General features: G+C 33.1%; 1 protein-coding gene across 1 annotated transcript; it reads left to right on the top strand.

The window, feature by feature from the left end:
• Positions 1-12,735: 12,735 nt before the first annotated feature.
• Positions 12,736-13,950, top strand: LOC141481515 (putative exonuclease GOR). Its single transcript, XM_074173137.1, has one exon. The coding sequence runs from the start codon at positions 12,736-12,738 to the stop codon at positions 13,948-13,950; it is 1,215 nt and encodes a 404-aa protein (XP_074029238.1).
• Positions 13,951-16,166: the final 2,216 nt, after the last annotated feature.

Here is a 16,166-nt window from a genome sequence, read left to right on the forward strand (position 1 = left end):
AAGGGTTACAAACTCAATTATTTAGAATCCTGGGAAATTCACAAGCATAAATATTGCGGGCGCCACCTGGAAAATGATCAAATTGATTTAATTTAGTCATCCGTTTTCAAATTAGCACATCCGCATTGTAAATTCAGGTACTCAATGAAGCCAAGTACCTCTATCACAGTATTTCTGTATACAGTAGTTTCACTCAGCGTCGGTCCCTTTGATGTCGGTGTCCAGGAGTTTCATTTTTTATAATGATGACGTATTTGACACTAATGACATTTCTCCCTACTACAATCTCAACCAAAGCGTGTATACACTGCTCAACATAACAACTATTCATATAAACTGCTCAAAAAAAAAACAGTCTATGAAAACCATGTTGGGCACCTGAGAAAATTGTACAAATGATAATTTTGCATTTGTGTAATATTGAAGTAACCCAGATCATTTGGGCAATGATGAACTAAGTTTCAAGTAGATTTTAAAAATTCATGAATCGGCAGATGTTCATATTCGAATGTGACAAAATATATTTTCATTTCAACAAGAAAAAAGACAAGATAAAGAACGTATTTTGTTATTCATGAACCATGGTACGAATCCATGCGAAATTTCTTTGTAGTGATTTTTGGGGCCCAATATAGCATATTCATTTATTGATTGGAGAATTCAAGATGGCGGACGAGTTTGCCGATTCGATTATATTAAGGACCAATTATTAAAAATATTCCTAATCGAATTCATCACTCAAGATTAAGGAATCTGTAGAGCCTATTCTTTCTGAATTATGTAGTTACTATTCAGGACTTGAAGAAGTAAAAAAGTAATTAAGTATGTAGTGTTCAATCATACAAAAATAATTTTTTTGTATGTATGTACTAACTATAAATGTATGTGAGAGTTTTCGGAGTCGGAAGTTATGAATTATTTACACTGTAAGATAATAGGTTGTTTTGCTGCTTCCAGCTTTTATCCAAGTAAAAATTGATAATAAAATCACTGACAAGTCCAAATGCATTTTGACTATACCATTATATATGTTTTCCGACAGAAAACAACTACTTCTTTAGCTAATAACTCGACATATATTGACAAATGTTGATATTTGAATCTATACAAGTCTAGATGTCTAATCAACCCCGAAAAGTTGCTGCGTAGATTAAAAACAGTTATTCTAAATGAAACATGTCCTATTAGTCAGCAACTTCTTATATAATGTAAATTTGACTATCAAAAATACCTTACGACTGTTAACCTTTCGGAATCCAAGTCGCCTCAGACATAATTGCAAAGATTCTCACTTTGAAGAAAACAACTTTGCAAGAGCTCTCTAGGACAAATAGTGGGACTTCGCCTGATTCGAAAAAGGAACCAACTGCGAACCGTTTTGAAGTGTTCCTCATCAGTGCAGACCATGCTATTACGGTTGTATACACACAGGGACTCGTTATTCCTCCTAGAGAGCTCTTGCACAGTACCATGGTTCATGAATAACAAAACTCGTTCTTCATCTTGTCTTTTTTCTTGTTGAAATTAAAGTATATTTTGTCACATCCGATCCCATGAATTTTTAAAATCGACTGTATTTTTTTGAGTAGTTTATATGAATATTTGTTATGTTGAGCAGTGTTTTAAACGCTTTGATTGCGTGCCTGTCTTGAACTCGTCGTTTGCGCAGACCTGAGACTGCAACTCCTGGGTCTGCGTGTAGAAAATTCAAACCAAAAATCACCCGAAGTGGGATTACTGTATATAGTATACTGTGCCTCTATTATTACTTACAGGGGTGGTACATAAGGGCTAATGTAATAAACCAGTTAGTTTAATGTATAAGTTTGAAAATGTCCTTATAGGACGAAACTGCAGTAACGTTAGTTACAAATGAAAGTGGTAAAAACATAGAAAGTTTCAATTCTCTTTTCTTCATTATTTACTGACGAACCACAGTGCATTCCAACCCAACTGGTTACCGTCTCTCCGTTTCTATAATTTTCTTTAATTTCTCAAATAAAAAATGTCATGAATATATTTTCATCTTTCTTTTCACCTGCTCCATCTACCTCCGTGACAGGAATATCAAATTTCTTACTTTTCTTTCCTTCATAAGCATATTGTAATAATAGATTGAGCAAAATTTGACAAATTGGGCCACATTTAGGTAAAGCTGTTGAGCTCTGTGTGGACTTTTTTTGAAATCCGCGGGATTCTCCATACATCTATCTAGATTTGTATTCATATTTTAGATACAGGGTGTTTCAAATTCGATTCTCACCATTGAGATCTCGAAAACTATGAGAGATACGAAGATGATTAAATTGAGGCAAAGTTGGGCATTTACCTGAGTAACAATATGCCGTTAAGAAAGTTCTGAATTCCGAGTATATCCGGAGATATCCGGAAAAAACAGAAATATCGGAAAATGGTTATTTTTTTTGCTGGCTTCGCCAGCAAAATCGAAGGATTCGAAAATAAATTGCACTCTCATATTTCCACTTTTTTTCTGCTACATAATGGTGTTTTCAGAGTTGCTATCCGACGTTTCGTCTTCCGGCCACCATCATCAACTTTATTTTTCTTATGGGCGCTGCAATGGATTTTTTCTGATTTGAATTCTTTTCCGAAAAATTGGAGATATTGAAAAAAATGAATTCTTAACATATAATAGGCTTTGACTTTGATGTTTCTAAATTTAACTTTCAATTTGTTACACTCAATGACATTTTGTTATTGACTTTAACGAATGAGGAAAGAAGAGATATGATACAAATTTATTACAAATATGAAAGAAACAGTGTTAGGACATCGGAAATGTATTCAAACTTGTATCCCGAAAGACAAACTGGTGGCAACTGAAGATCCGATAATCTCTTCTGTTACTGAATTTTTTCTTTGGTAAAATGCTCCAAAACAGATTTCTAATTTTCGATTCTACTCATTTTATATTCGTTTCCGAAATACTCGCGAGTTTACAATCGTCATCTCATTTCTTTGAAAAGGTAGAGCATAGGACACGCGCTCCTCATACTCTCCGCCTCGTTTACCTGTCTCCCAGGTAAACGAATTGATCATGCATCTTACCTGAATAAATAGTTGATTTGGTATTTAAAAGCATGCACCAGAATCATTCGCCATTGTGTGTGTGGTGATTGTCGATTGTCGATTGTCTCAAGTGGAGTGATTTTCGATTAGATTTTCAAATTCAATTAAGAAATTGGCTGCAATCAGTGATTTTACAGTGGTAAGTAGATGGAAGTTTGATTTTCACCTATCTGTTACTACCCGTAAAATAATTGGGGGAATTCGGGGAAATTGAATTATTTTATTCACCTCTGTTGACTTGACTTGGTGTGTATTGGAAATCAATTGTCCAGAATATTATTGAAAATATTCTTACCATTGATATATGTTCAATATTAATACTCGTTTTTATAATTTTTCAGAGAACAATGTTTAAACGGATCGAATTGAAAGACTCTCTTAGTGGAAAGAAAATCTTCAAAGAGGTTAATATTCCAAGGTCGATGGGACCATTTGTCGCTAATGGAAAACAATTAACTTACAACTACCCGAATACATTCAATAGCAGCTACCATAAACAGTACTCTGTGAAACCGACTAGTCCTTCACTGCGGTCACACCAAAGACCATCATCATATTTGGTAGAATGTTCAAGGAAACAGAAATTTGGACCTCTTGCCCATTCATTTGCCTTTTACGTTCCTGCGGAGAGATTTATGGCATTACTACCCAAATATTTGGTTCCTCAAGATTGTCTAAGAAGTTTAGGTTATCCATATGAATCAATTCTCTTAGGGAACGTTGCTACAAGTTGGGAAGAACAAAGTCACCCTTCTGGAGAGAGGGTTTATGTCAAAACATGCTGTAGATGCAAAAAAATATTCCACGTAGCTGCAGATTATTATATTACACAAGAAAAATGTTGCCATCATTGGGGGAAGCTAAAGAAAATCAATGAAAACGGACTACTCAGTTATGAATGCTGCAGTAAAGAAAATGGCTCTAAAGGGTGTTCTGTGAGTGGGTTTCACGTTTGGAGTGGACCTTCCAATGGAATAAGTGGCGCTGGTTATGTTTCTACGAAACGAAATTCTATGACGAATATATACTCGTATAAAGATGCTTATGCTGTTGATTGTGAAATGTGCTACACAGTTAAAGGCCTCGAATTGACCAAAGTCACCGTTGTCGGTATAGACGGTAGTATTGTATACGATTCATATGTGAAACCTGACCATGAAATCATCGACTATAACACTAGATTTTCTGGAATTACGGCACAACATATGGCAATGAAGAATACTCGAAACATCAGACAGGTACAGAGGGATTTGATGAAGTTCATCCACGAAGGGACGATTCTAATTGGCCACGCATTGGACAATGACTTGCGGGCCTTGAAGCTAGTTCATCAAAACAATGTTGACACGGCTCATGTATTTCCTCACAAAAATGGTCTTCCATATCGAAGGTCGCTGAAGGATTTGACGGCGACCATTTTGAATCGTAATATACAGATAGGAGGTCATGACAGTTGTGAACGTGCTGTCACGTGTATGCAGCTAATGTTCTGGAAAGTGAAAACGGACTTTCACATTTAGTCATCCTTTTTTCCCCCTTTTGTTAATAAATAACTACTGAATAATTTCATTTAGCATATTATTGTTGTCTATTTTATTCGTGATATCATAAGAGTTATAATGATAATAATATATCATTTTTTATGCATAAAAATACATTTATACATAAAAGGAAAGGAGTTAGCCAAAGGCTATCTTCCACCCTTCCCAAAAATTATACAGTAAGTATAAGAAAATAATTATAAATTTACTTATTTAGTATCATAACAATAATAGAGAAGAAAAAAGATAATACATCATCTAGTTGCTAGTTACTCTTAGTTTTATTAATAATATTTTGGTCAATTTAACATTTTCATTGTACTACCGTATATTGAATTTTAAATCTTTCAAATTAGCACTGAGCAGTAAGCATTTGTGATTTTTTTTCTTGATGAATATTGTAATTTAAAAGGGGTAAAATTTCTTTCATATAGGAAGGGATGATATAAGAAAAACATCCTTGAAATTTGGAAGTACAGTGTTGAAGATGTTTTCTCGGAATAACCTCCTCTTAGAACTCTAGGACCAATGTACTACAGTCCCATAACGAGTACACTGGTTTGGGCACATTGCGCTAACGTTAGACTTCCAATGAATAACTATTATTTTCAACCCATTAAAAATTAAATTTCAGAACTGAAAAAAATTCAGGCACCTACTAGATAAATGAATGAATAATGCAATGCTTCTCAAACAATACAATCTTCCATCCGACTATCTTCCATTCACATATTACAGATCATTACCCAACTTACATTGCAATCACACAGAATAAAAGAAAAGGAAGAGCTATCAAATAAAATTAATTCAATGAAGAAAATCAATTTCTCATCTTTTTCATCTCAATGAAATGTCATCTTATACTATAAATGTCAAGCAGAAGCAATATAAAATGAAACCTTGTATTACAAAAGCTTCAATAACATCCATGAGACATAGGGACATGCTCAAAAAAAAAAGATTGCATAGTCGTTCATCAGTACATGCCAGAGAGTACAAATAATATAGAAATGAACTCAATAACTTACTGATGAAAAGGAAAAATGAATATTACAAAAATAAATTTCAATCCGTAAAAGGTGGTAGCAGAAAAACTTGACAAATAATCAATGAGACTAAACCGACATACTAGTAAATATTCTTTAACCAGCATACTAATAACCAATACCGAAAAAGCTGTAATCCCCGATAATGAACAAAAATTCAATATGTTCAATAAATATTTTGTTGGAATGGGAATAAAAATGCTGTAAATAAATCCTAGTTCGAACAACCCCAAAAGCTTTCAAATGATCCAACAGTAAACTCTACAATTGTACTGGAACCTACGACAAGGAATGAGATCATCAATATCATATCAACGCTCAAAAACAATTGTTCACCAGGTCAGGACATGATCTCGACAAAACATAAAACGAAGTGGGTCAAATGGGTTATGAACAAAAAAAATAAATCGGAACTCATAGAAGCAAAAATCCTGTCACAACAATTTCATGCTGGAGGAATAAAAAAATAAATCGAAACTCATAAAATGAAAAATCCTCAAACATTTCATGCTGGAAAAATCGAATTCGATTATAATGACAATCTGTGGGAATCATAACATGAAACCGCCCGTCGAAAGGGGTCAAATGGGGTATGAATACAAAAATAAATCGAAACTGATAGAAGGGAAATCCTGTCACAAAAATTTCATGCTGGAAAAATCGAATTTGATCATAATAAAAATCTTTGAAGTTCACAACATGAGACCGCCCGTCGAATGGGGTTATGAATGAAAAATAAATTGAAACTCATAGAAGAAAAATCCTGTCACAACGAATTCATGCTGGAAAAATCGAATTCTATCGTAATAACAATCTGTGAAAATAATAACATGGATACAAAAATAAATCGGAACTCATAGAAGGAAAAATCCTGTCACAAAAGTTCCATGCTAGAAAAATCGAATTCGATCATAAAAACAATCTGTGAAAATCACAACATGAGACGGACCGTCAAAAGGGTTAAGATACGGTTATGAATACAAAAATAAATTGAAACTCATACCAGGAAAAATCCTGTCAAAATAATTTCATGTTGAAAAAATAGGATTCGATCATAATAATGATCTTTGAGAATCACAATGTGAGACTGCCCGTCGAAAGGGGTCAAATGGGGTTATGAATACAAAAATGAATCATAACTCATAGAAGTCACAATAATTCTGTCAAAATCACAAAATGAGATCGGTCGTTCAGGGTGGTCAAGGGGATATATAAATTCAATGATTAATTGAAAATCCCAGAAGGAAAAATCTTCTAACCATAACTTTATATGCATTACAATAATTGAATTCAATAATGGTATTATACTGTGAGAAGCAAAACATTATTCTGGGCTTCGAAGGGGGTTGCATAGAGACTTGAGAAAAATAAAATTCAGAGTTAGAAAAAACCAACTAAAAATAAAAACATGTTATTGAATGCAAAAGATGTAGGGTTGTCATTTTCAAAAAGTTTGATTCAATATAATCTACACAGTTCACACATTCCATTTATTGTTTTTTCTGTAATTTTCATTCCATAATCTATATAAAAAATTGTTAAAAGGCATTTTTTATGTATATATCTCAGACAAGTTTTACACTTGAATGAAAACTGTATGTCGCTAACGATTTGTCCACAGAAAAGACAGATATTGTGCATGTGTTCACTGTTTTTCAGTAGAAGCAGTTTCAGATCATTGCGGAATACTGAAGCATCAAAATATTCTAATAAACTTTTTTGCTTCCCAATTTTCATGAAAAAATATATGACATATGCACTACAATTGAAGCAATTATAAGATAAATGATGTTGTTATTAAATGATTTTGAATTTTGATTTGAGTTTTGAAAAATCTACATTTTTTAATTTTTATTATTATTATTTTTACTTGTGATGAAAATTTTACTAGGCTTGACTCACATGTTGAGTTTAAATCCTTTACCTCAGTGTATAGAGATTTTTCTCATTCTCTCAGGTGGATTCAGGCACAAACACAACAATTTCTTACCCAAACTTGACTTTTCTTGTAGATTTTCCTGTGAATAAATTTCGAAGAAGACACAATTGATATTAGAAAATGTAGAATAGTTTTAATTATCAGAGTAAAAATATGTTGAATTCAAAAATTATATATATACATATATATATATATATATATATATATATATATATATATATATATATATATACCGGGTGTCCCACATTTCATGTGACAGGCAATATCTGGTTTGTTGAAGGAGATACACAAAAATGTTTCATACAAAAGTTTTAGGAGTTCATGAGAGCTATATTTTGATATAATTTTTAAATATACAGGGTGTTTGGTGTAGGTGCTACAGACCAAAATTCCATTTTTTAAAATAGAACGCCCTGTATATCATTACATATTCAGAGGCTACGTTAAATTCTGATATCATTTCATGTTTGGTTTTTGAAATTCGGTTACGGCGTTGTTGAGTTATTGCACTTTTCCTTAAATATAAAGTTTCAAAAAAACTTATTTACTCGTACACGAATCCAGTCTATATCTTTTATTAAATTGAATTAGACTACTACTGAATACAAACCATTATTCTCACCTCTACCATACGATATCGATATCAGTTGAATATAATATTGAAATTCTTGAGAATGTGACTAAATTGAGAGTGAATTGCTTTATATTGCACAATTTCATCAAGTAGCTTATGCTTGTTGATGCCATAGTAACAAATGTTGTTGAATTGTATCTACTTGTCAGTTCGATTCAGTGATTCTTTGCAAAACAGTAACTGTGTTCTTTGTGCGAAAACTCCAGTATGCCTTTCGCGTTCAGTCCAAGTGATTGCATTGATATTTTATTAATTTTTGGGGAATGTCAGAAAAACTGCCGTCAAGCACAACGTCTATACCAAGAACGTTTTCCAGACAGACCCATTCCGTCACTTATGACTTTTTCGAGAGTTGTAGAAAAATTGCGAACTGGGTCATTTCCTTCTACTATAAAGCATCGTCATCATACGAGATCTGTTAGAACTGAAGATTTAGAGATCAATGTGTTGGCTTATATTATTATTCATCCATATGTTTCTATCCGTACTCTTGCAGAAGAAGTCGGTGTGAGTAAATCTAATGTACCACCCATTCAAAATTCAGTTGGTACAAGGTTTGAAGCCCACGGACTTTGAACGACGACTTGAATTCATTGCTTGTATTCAGGTAATATTACATGAAAGTCCTAACATATTCAGTCAAATTTTGTGGAGCCATGAATCGCGATTCCACAATAATGGAGTTGTGAATCGACATAACAGTCACTATTGGTCTCAAGAAAATCCCCACTGGGTCCGCGAAAGTAATTTTCAAACTACTTGGGGTATTAATGTATGGTGTGGATTGTTCAATGGCCGCATCATAGGACCTTACTTTTTCAATGAAAATCTCAATGGATTGCGATATTTACATTTTCTAGAAAATGATTTGATCCAGTTGATGGAAGATATTCCCATAGCAGAACGACAAGGAATTTGGTGGCAACAAGATGGTGCTCCTCCTCACAATTCAACAATTCACAGGTTGTTACTGAATATCTGGATAGAACGTACCCAAATAGATGGATTGGTAATAAGGGTCCAATTCGGTGGCCGGCTCGTTTCCCAGATTTATCACCGCTCGATTTTTTCCTATGGGGTTATTTAAAAGATATTGTTTTCACTACTCCCCCTTTGAATGTGGATGATCTGAAAATGAAAATTCGACTAGCGTGCAGTGATATTACGCCTGATATTATAAGAGCGACTTGTACGAGAGAAGTGATTCGACGTTTCGAAGCCTGTATAATATCTAATGGGCATCACTTTGAACAATTTTTATGACTTATTTCTAGGGAGCTACCATTCTTATGAAATGATTTATCAAGTTATATTATTTACATTGTTATTAATTAAAGATTTGTTCAACCTCTTTCAATTTCGCAATTGTTTCATATTCAAAATGATTCCTGACTGAATTCCACAACTCAAAATTGAAACCATTACTTCGAACACCCAAATTTTGATTAATTTTCATGTGATCTGATGCAGAGAGAATAATTGTATGAGATATTTTTAAAAATAATAGTCGTTTACATTTTACATTTTAAGCAATAACTCAACAACGCCGTAACCGAATTTCAAAAACCAAACATGAAATGATATCAGAATTTAATATATATATATATATATATATATATATATTATATATATATATATATATATATATATATATATTATATATATATATATATATATATATATATATATATATATCAATTGTCAAAATAGAAAATTCCTTAAATCTAAAAATGTCCTAAATCTACAACGAACTATTCAAAGTGAATACACGAACATATTTGGCAAATGTCAGTTTACTATTGCAGGTCACTGTATTTCTGCAGACTCGAGTTTTTGATTCACAATTTAATTTTGATGGTTTAATTTTGATGGTCTTGTTCAGTTCTTGGATACTTTCATTAATATATGCATATATTATTTAGAAATGGTGTAGGTAAATACTTTACTTTCCTCCAACGCTGGTGTGTGTGTGTGGTGTGATATTTCTGCAAAGCTGGAACTCATGGATATCTTACTAGACTTGGCTGGACAGGTAGGTTTTTTCACTGAATTTATTATTACAAATCAGTATTAACTACTATTCTGTTTAAATTAAAGGGGTTATATATTTTTTTTTTCACTTCTTAATTTATATCTATACTATATATTTCAAATTTTAGAGAGAGAAAAATTTAGCGTGGCGTCTCTTTCCTTGCCTCAAGAAGAATCTTTGTTGATAAAAAAATTGAAAATCTATTTCGTTCCCCTAGTCACCATCTATCAATTTTCACATATACAAATTTTCAAATTATTTTTCAGGAAAATTATCTATTCTACTAATTTAACATTAGCTCTTGAATTTAGATACATTTTCATTTTATAGTTTCGTATAAAAACAGTTAACCTCACTTCTATGTAAATATCAATATTTTCCAAAAGAATCACTTGATGTCAGTTTCTAAGAAAGTGATTCACAATAATACATTTTGAATTTTACATCATTCCTAAATAATAACAATTAGTTTATCAGGCCTTTTTCGTTTTTTCATCACAGATGTTAATTTAATTTTATCTGACATTTCTTTCTAATCTATATCTGTTATCAGTTTTTCGTATTTCGATGTGTTTTGATGTAAGAATGTTAATATTTGAATTTTCCACTCTTATTTGGTAGTTTCCGGTCAAAGCTGTGTGTTTCAATATATGTACAGGGTGTCCTTGCTGTATTTTTGTATCTGAATTCCTTCGTGATGTTTTTAAAATTCCCATACACTGTTGTATTGAGTCACGACAGTTGTGAACGTGCTGTCACGTGTATGCAGCTAAAGTTCTGGAAAGTGAAAACGGATTTTCACATTTAATCATCCCATTTTTACCGATGAAGCTTTGACTGCTATGGACTGTACAATAACAATGTTAATACATAACTATTGAATACTTCCATTCAGCATATTGTTGTTGGTTTAATTATATCGTTTATATTATTCGTGATATTATACCAAATATAATCTGAAACATAGATAGTTCCATTGGAAATAATGCCGCTTGCAAAGATTGCGACAGTTATGAGCAATTGACTGAAAAAATATGGGATTGGTTTTTTGCAAATACCTCAAAAACAATTCGGTTTTTTCAGAATTCGGAAAAAGATTCAAGAAGAGGAGGAAATTTCTTGAAATGAACTGGTACGTTTCGGAACTGTAGGACCAAAATTTATAATTTTCCCAGAAGGTTGAATATACTTCTGAAAACGGGTACTTTCGTTTGTGCAAATCACGTCAACGTTGGACTTCCAATTAATGAATATCATTTCAATTCTTTGAAAATAAAAATTCAGAAATGGCACCTACTAGATAAATGAATTAATAATAATTCATCGTGAAAAAATGTTTATCGTGACTTTCCAGTTATTTATACATTTGTCAATTAACAATTTATTTCCACTTTAACAGAAACATTGCAAGTCCAATAATTGTCAAAAACAAATCTGAGGTTTTTTTTATTTGTAGCTATTTTGTAAAGATCTCATAATAGATTACCGTTGGAAAAATGATATTTTTCAATTTGATATCAACAATTTACGCAGGATAAAAATTAAAAATATTCATTAATCATTGAAAATAATATTTTTTCAATATAACTATACATCCGTCTTTTTATGATGTGAAAATTATTATTCAAATTCCTTGTCTGATATTATTCGAAAAATTGTTAAAATCAATATTGTTGAGAAATAAATGTATTTTTACATTGGTGATTGATATTGAGACCTCGCTATTTCCTCAACCATAAAGAAACTTTCCCATCAGTGTGCCAAGTAGTTCTCAACTGTCACTTTTCATTTGTTTGCCTCATTTCTGCTATTCAATTGCGTAAGACGAACAAAATTAATTTCAGAGAAATTTGTCATGTGATAGTAATAATGGAAAATACTCTCGCAAGATTAGTGACATACGGTATATCCTGCTCACTTAACGAACAGGAGTTTCTGGGTTTTAAAATGAATTTTATTATATTCGTCGGTAATTCCTGTAATGATAGAGCTACTGAAAAACTATAGTCAGTCAACTGGTGGCACACTAAAGGTCAGATAATCTCTTCTGAATTTTTTCTTTGGTAAAATACTCACGAGTTTCCAATCATCATCTCATTTCTTCGAAAAGATAGAGCATAATATAGTTTACCTGTCTCACAGGTAAACGAATTGAACGGCCATGTTACCTGAATAAATTAGTTGATTTGGTATTTAAAGGCATGCACCAGATTCATTCCTCATTGAGTGTGTGGAAATTGTCGAATCTCAAGTGTAGTGATTTTTTATTAGATTTTCAAATTTAATATAAGACATTTGGCTGCAATCAGTGATTTTTTTTGTGTTAAGAGGTAAGTAGACGGAAGTTTGATTTTCACCTATCGGTTACTACCCGTAAAATAATTGGGTGAATTCAGGGAAATTGAAATTGATGTTCAATATTAATGATTCTTTTTACCATTCTTCAGAGAACAATGTTTAACCGGATCGAATTGAAGGACTCTCTTAGCGGAAAGGAAATCTTCAGAGAGGTTTATATTCCAAGAACAATGAGACCATTTGTCGCTGATGCAAACCAATTAACGTACAATTACCCGTACCCTGCAGAATCGCAAGTTTTTGTTCCACATTTCCAAACCTCCAACAGCAACTACCATAAACAGTACTCTGTGAAACCGACTAGTCCTTCAATGCGAACAAACCAAAGACCATCATCATATTTGGTAGACAGGCCAAGAAAACGGACAGTTGGACCTCTTGCCTATTCAATTGCCTTTGATGTTTCTGCGGAGACATTTATGGCTTTACTACCCAAATATTTGGTTCCTCGAGATTGTCTAAGAAGTTTAGGTTATCCTTCTGAATCAATTCTCCTAGGGAACGTTACTTCGAAATGGGAAGAACAAAGTCACCCTCCTGGTGAGAAGGTTTATGTCAAAACGTGCTCTAGATGCAAAAAAATATTCCACGTAGCTGCAGATTATTACATTACACGAGAAAAATGTTGCCATCATTGGGGGAAGCTCAAAAAAATCAATAAACACGGACTACTCAGTTATGAATGCTGCAGTAAAGAAAAGGGCTCTAAAGGGTGTACTGAGAGTGGGTTTCACGTTTGGAGTGGACCTTCCAATGAAATTAGTGACGCTGGTTATGTCTCTACGAAACGAAATCCTATGATGAATATATACTCGTATAAAGATGCTTATGCTGTTGATTGTGAAATGTGCTACACAGTCAAAGGCCTCGAATTGACAAAAGTAACCGTTGTCGGTATGGACGGAAGTGTTGTATACGATTCATATGTGAAACCTGACCATGAAATAGTCGACTACAATACCCGATTTTCTGGAATTACGGCACAACATATGGCAATGAAGAATACTCAAAACATCAGACAGGTACAGAGGGATTTGATGAAGTTCATCCACGAAGGGACGATTCTAATAGGCCACGCATTGGACAATGACTTGCGGGCCTTGAAGCTAGTTCATCAAAACATTGTTGACACTGCTCATGTATTTCCTCACAAAAATGGTCTTCCATATCGAAGGTCGCTGAAGGATTTGGTATCGACCATTTTGAATCGTGATATACAGATAGGAGCAATAGGTCACGACAGTTATGAGGATGCTGTCGCTTGCTTGCAGCTAATGTTCTGGAAAGTGAAAGCGGACTTTCACATTTAGTCATCCCTTCTTCACCCTTTTGTTAATAAATAAGTGCTGAATAATTTAATTCAGCATATTGTTGTTGGTTCAATTATGTTGTTTATACTATTCGTGATATTATAACAAATATATTTTGGAACCATATCTCAGTCTGGATAGTTCCATTGGAAATAATGCCACTTGCAAAGATTTCGAGAGTTGTGAGCACTTGAATGAAAAACAATGAGTTTGGTTTTTTGCAGATATCTCCAAAATTATTCGCTATTTTCATAATTCGGAGAAAGTTTCAAGAAGAAGAGAAGTTTCCTCGGAATAAAGTCATACTTCTCGGAACTGTAGGACCAATATTTATAATTTTCGAAGAGAGTTGAAGATACGTCCGAACACGGGTACTCCGGTTGGTGCCATTCACGCCAACGTTGGACTTTTAATGAATAAATATTGTTTCGTCTTATTGAAAATCAAAATTTGGAATTGAAAAGATTCAGGCACCTACTAGGTGTTCGTTTTATTTGTGTTGAAACATATGAAACACCGGTTTGTGCAAATCGCACCACTGTTTAACCCTATAGATATCCAGAATCCAGAGTTATGATGTCTCTGAGATTATCTTCAATTGTCCTACGCCAAAGGATCGTGGTGTCATCCACAAAAATTGTGAACTTTCCTTTAATATCATTGGTTACCAGATCAGATAAAGCAGAAAAATGATAGGACCCAGAACCGAACCTTGTGGTATACCTGATGAATTATTCTCAATATGCGATATATTTCCTTGGAGTTTTAATAACTGCTTCCTGCCTGTTGGATAACTGTAAAGCCAGTTATATGACAAGCCTCTAAAGCCATAGCACTGAAGTTTAAATAAAAGTGTTTCATGGTTCACGCAGTCGAACGCTTTTCAGAAATCACAGAATACTGCCCCAAGAGATTTTTCATTATTCAAACCAATATATACATCTTCCAGAAAAAAGAAAATTGCATTGCCTGTGCTTTTATGGCTTTGGAATCCATATTGAGATTTGCATAGTATGTTATGATTACTTAAGAAGTTAAGCATTATTTTTTAACCTGTAATAAAAGAGCTACAGAAAAAGTAGCCAATCATTTGGCAAACTGCAATGCTTGTGTTGTAGTCATCAACCTGTATTGCATTGATTATTTACATACTGAGTGGTGAGTAAAGAGAAGGGAAAACAAACGAAGTGGAATTCATTGTGAGGAAGAGTATGGTTATTTATTGTATATTGTACTTCTTGTCATTATTCGAGTTCGTATACGGTTTTCAGTTTGTTATCATTTAGATTCACTTATTTTTTCAGTTTTGATTTCATTTTACGTTTATTAACAATCCTCTCATGTGGTAACGTCTGTCATTATTTACTGCTGAGTTGGAGTATTTATTGTGAATTAGGCAAACTGTTTCTAAAAGGAATAAACAAGGTAGAGTAAGAATTTCCTGACTGACGAAAAGTGGTCTGAAAAGAGTATTGAGATACATAAAAGGTACAATTGAAATTAAATTAACATATTTTAAATGCGATTATGTCAGTCTGATTGTTGGCTATGTAGATTCTGATTGGGGCAAAAATGAAAGTTATAGTTGCCGTTTCATCAACTGAAGTAGTAAGAGAAGCTATCTGGTTAGAATCACTTCGAAGTAGTACATTTGAGGATTGTAACGGTTACATATGCTTCACTAACAACCTGACTGATCATAAAGGAACAAAGCATATTGATATCAAATATCACTTCTCGAGAGAACAGATTGAGCAAAATACAATCATACTATAATACATTCCGACAGGTGAACAAGCTGATGCCTTCACCAAACCTTTACCAGGACCAAAGTTTGCAGAAATAAGAATGGCCATTGGTTTACATTAGGACTTAAGAATAATTTCAATTTGATATTTTTTTGAGTAAGAGTATTGGGTTGGGTTAGGAACAATATTTCTGATAATAAAAAAATATTGAATTATTTCATTCAGTAATTGTTATTATTTTGATTATTTTGTTTATATTATTTGTATTTGTGATATTATACAAATATAATCTGGGACTATATCTCGACTGAAAATAACAAAGATTGCGAGAGTTATGAGCAATTGACTGAAAAACAAAGGGTTTGGTTTTTTGCACATATCTCAAAGACAATTCGGTATTTTCATAATTCGGAAAAAGGACAAGAAGAGAAATAAACTCGGAATAAACTCCTCTTAGAACTCTAGGAC

The sequence above is a fragment of the Leptinotarsa decemlineata genome, unplaced genomic scaffold, assembly GCF_025532065.1.
Source record: "Leptinotarsa decemlineata unplaced genomic scaffold, Ldec_3_MD MMD2_tig00000199_RagTag_RagTag, whole genome shotgun sequence".
Lineage (NCBI taxonomy): Eukaryota > Metazoa > Arthropoda > Insecta > Coleoptera > Chrysomelidae > Leptinotarsa > Leptinotarsa decemlineata.